Genomic DNA, 1,068 nt, shown 5'->3' with positions numbered 1-1,068 from the left:
CACACACACACACATCTCCCTTGTTTAAAATGTCAAGGAATCCTGTGTGTGGACTTGACGGCGCGCAGTAATTGGGCCGCCAATTACGCGCAGACAGATGCACCTGAGGAAACTAAAAATTGGTTTTCTTTAAGGGTCACAAGAACTAATCTCAAACCACGCAGTTCGTAAAAGCCATCTTAAATAGGGATTTTGCCCTTGAGGGTGTTTGATGAGGATGAATGATTTGCAGCTTGGGGTAAAAAAAAAAAAAGACGCTTTTGGTGCGTAAAATGCGTAAAATGCGTAAAATGGCAAAAGAGCCTTTCTCTTTACCATTTCTACCCTCAACGACCAGAAAAAAACTTATTTAATTTAATAAAACAATCTGAGTTATAGGCCTAGCGTTCAAGAACCCGTTCTGAGCAGCGAGTGTCTACCTGTCTCCATGTGGTTCGGGAGGGTGGCCAGGACGCGCCGCCGCCCCCCTCTCCACTCACCTCACAGTCATACAGTTCGCTGAGCTTCTCCACGATCCACTCCTCCAGCTGGAGCCTCTTCCGGAGCTCCTTTCTGTCGTAGCGCACCGTCACCTTGCCCTGCTTCCTGTGGTTCGTGTCCTCCTCGGCGATGGGCTCGGACCCCCGGCAGCCCACTCCAGGGGGCGCGCCCTGGAAGAAGACGCGGGTGCTGTCGGAGGGCAGAGGAGAGGCGCTGGTCTCGGTGCTGGCGGCCGACATGGTGGCAGGGGATGAGAGGGTGTTTTTTTTTTTAAATTATATATTATTTGTTTCTTTACTAAATAAAAAGTGTGAATGAAGAGGGGGGCTCTGCGGAGCTGGACTGCAGACAGGAGAATGTGCGGAGCTTTTAAACAGCTGCTATTTAAAGCAGCAGAGAGGAGGAGGAGGAGGAGCGAGCGCTGCAAGAAATGAAGATGAGAGCAGCGGTTTTTCTCATAACAAAGGGGGCAAAACGCTAAAATCTACCAAGACTTTAATTGAAAAATTGCTCTGGTTCGTCAGCTTTTGTATTGAATTTAACATATTAGTTTGCTTTTTATTATAAATGTTAGTTTTTATTATTATT

General features: G+C 47.3%; 1 protein-coding gene across 1 annotated transcript in view; it reads right to left on the bottom strand.

The window, feature by feature from the left end:
* The window catches only part of ppp1r14c (protein phosphatase 1, regulatory (inhibitor) subunit 14C), a 19,702-nt gene extending 18,870 nt beyond the window's left edge, over nt 1-832 (bottom strand). Inside the window, exon 1 of the mRNA XM_014011990.1 lies at nt 480-832. Within this exon, the coding sequence (XP_013867444.1) occupies nt 480-719 (240 nt within the window). The 5' untranslated portion in view covers nt 720-832. The remainder of the gene's footprint in view (nt 1-479) is intronic.
* Between the last annotated feature and the right edge of the window lie 236 nt (nt 833-1,068).

Source organism: Austrofundulus limnaeus, unplaced genomic scaffold, assembly GCF_001266775.1.
Source record: "Austrofundulus limnaeus strain Quisiro unplaced genomic scaffold, Austrofundulus_limnaeus-1.0 Scaffold86, whole genome shotgun sequence".
Lineage (NCBI taxonomy): Eukaryota > Metazoa > Chordata > Actinopteri > Cyprinodontiformes > Rivulidae > Austrofundulus > Austrofundulus limnaeus.
The sequence above is the reverse complement of the archived record's forward strand: the minus strand, read 5'-3'. Positions and strand labels throughout refer to the sequence as shown.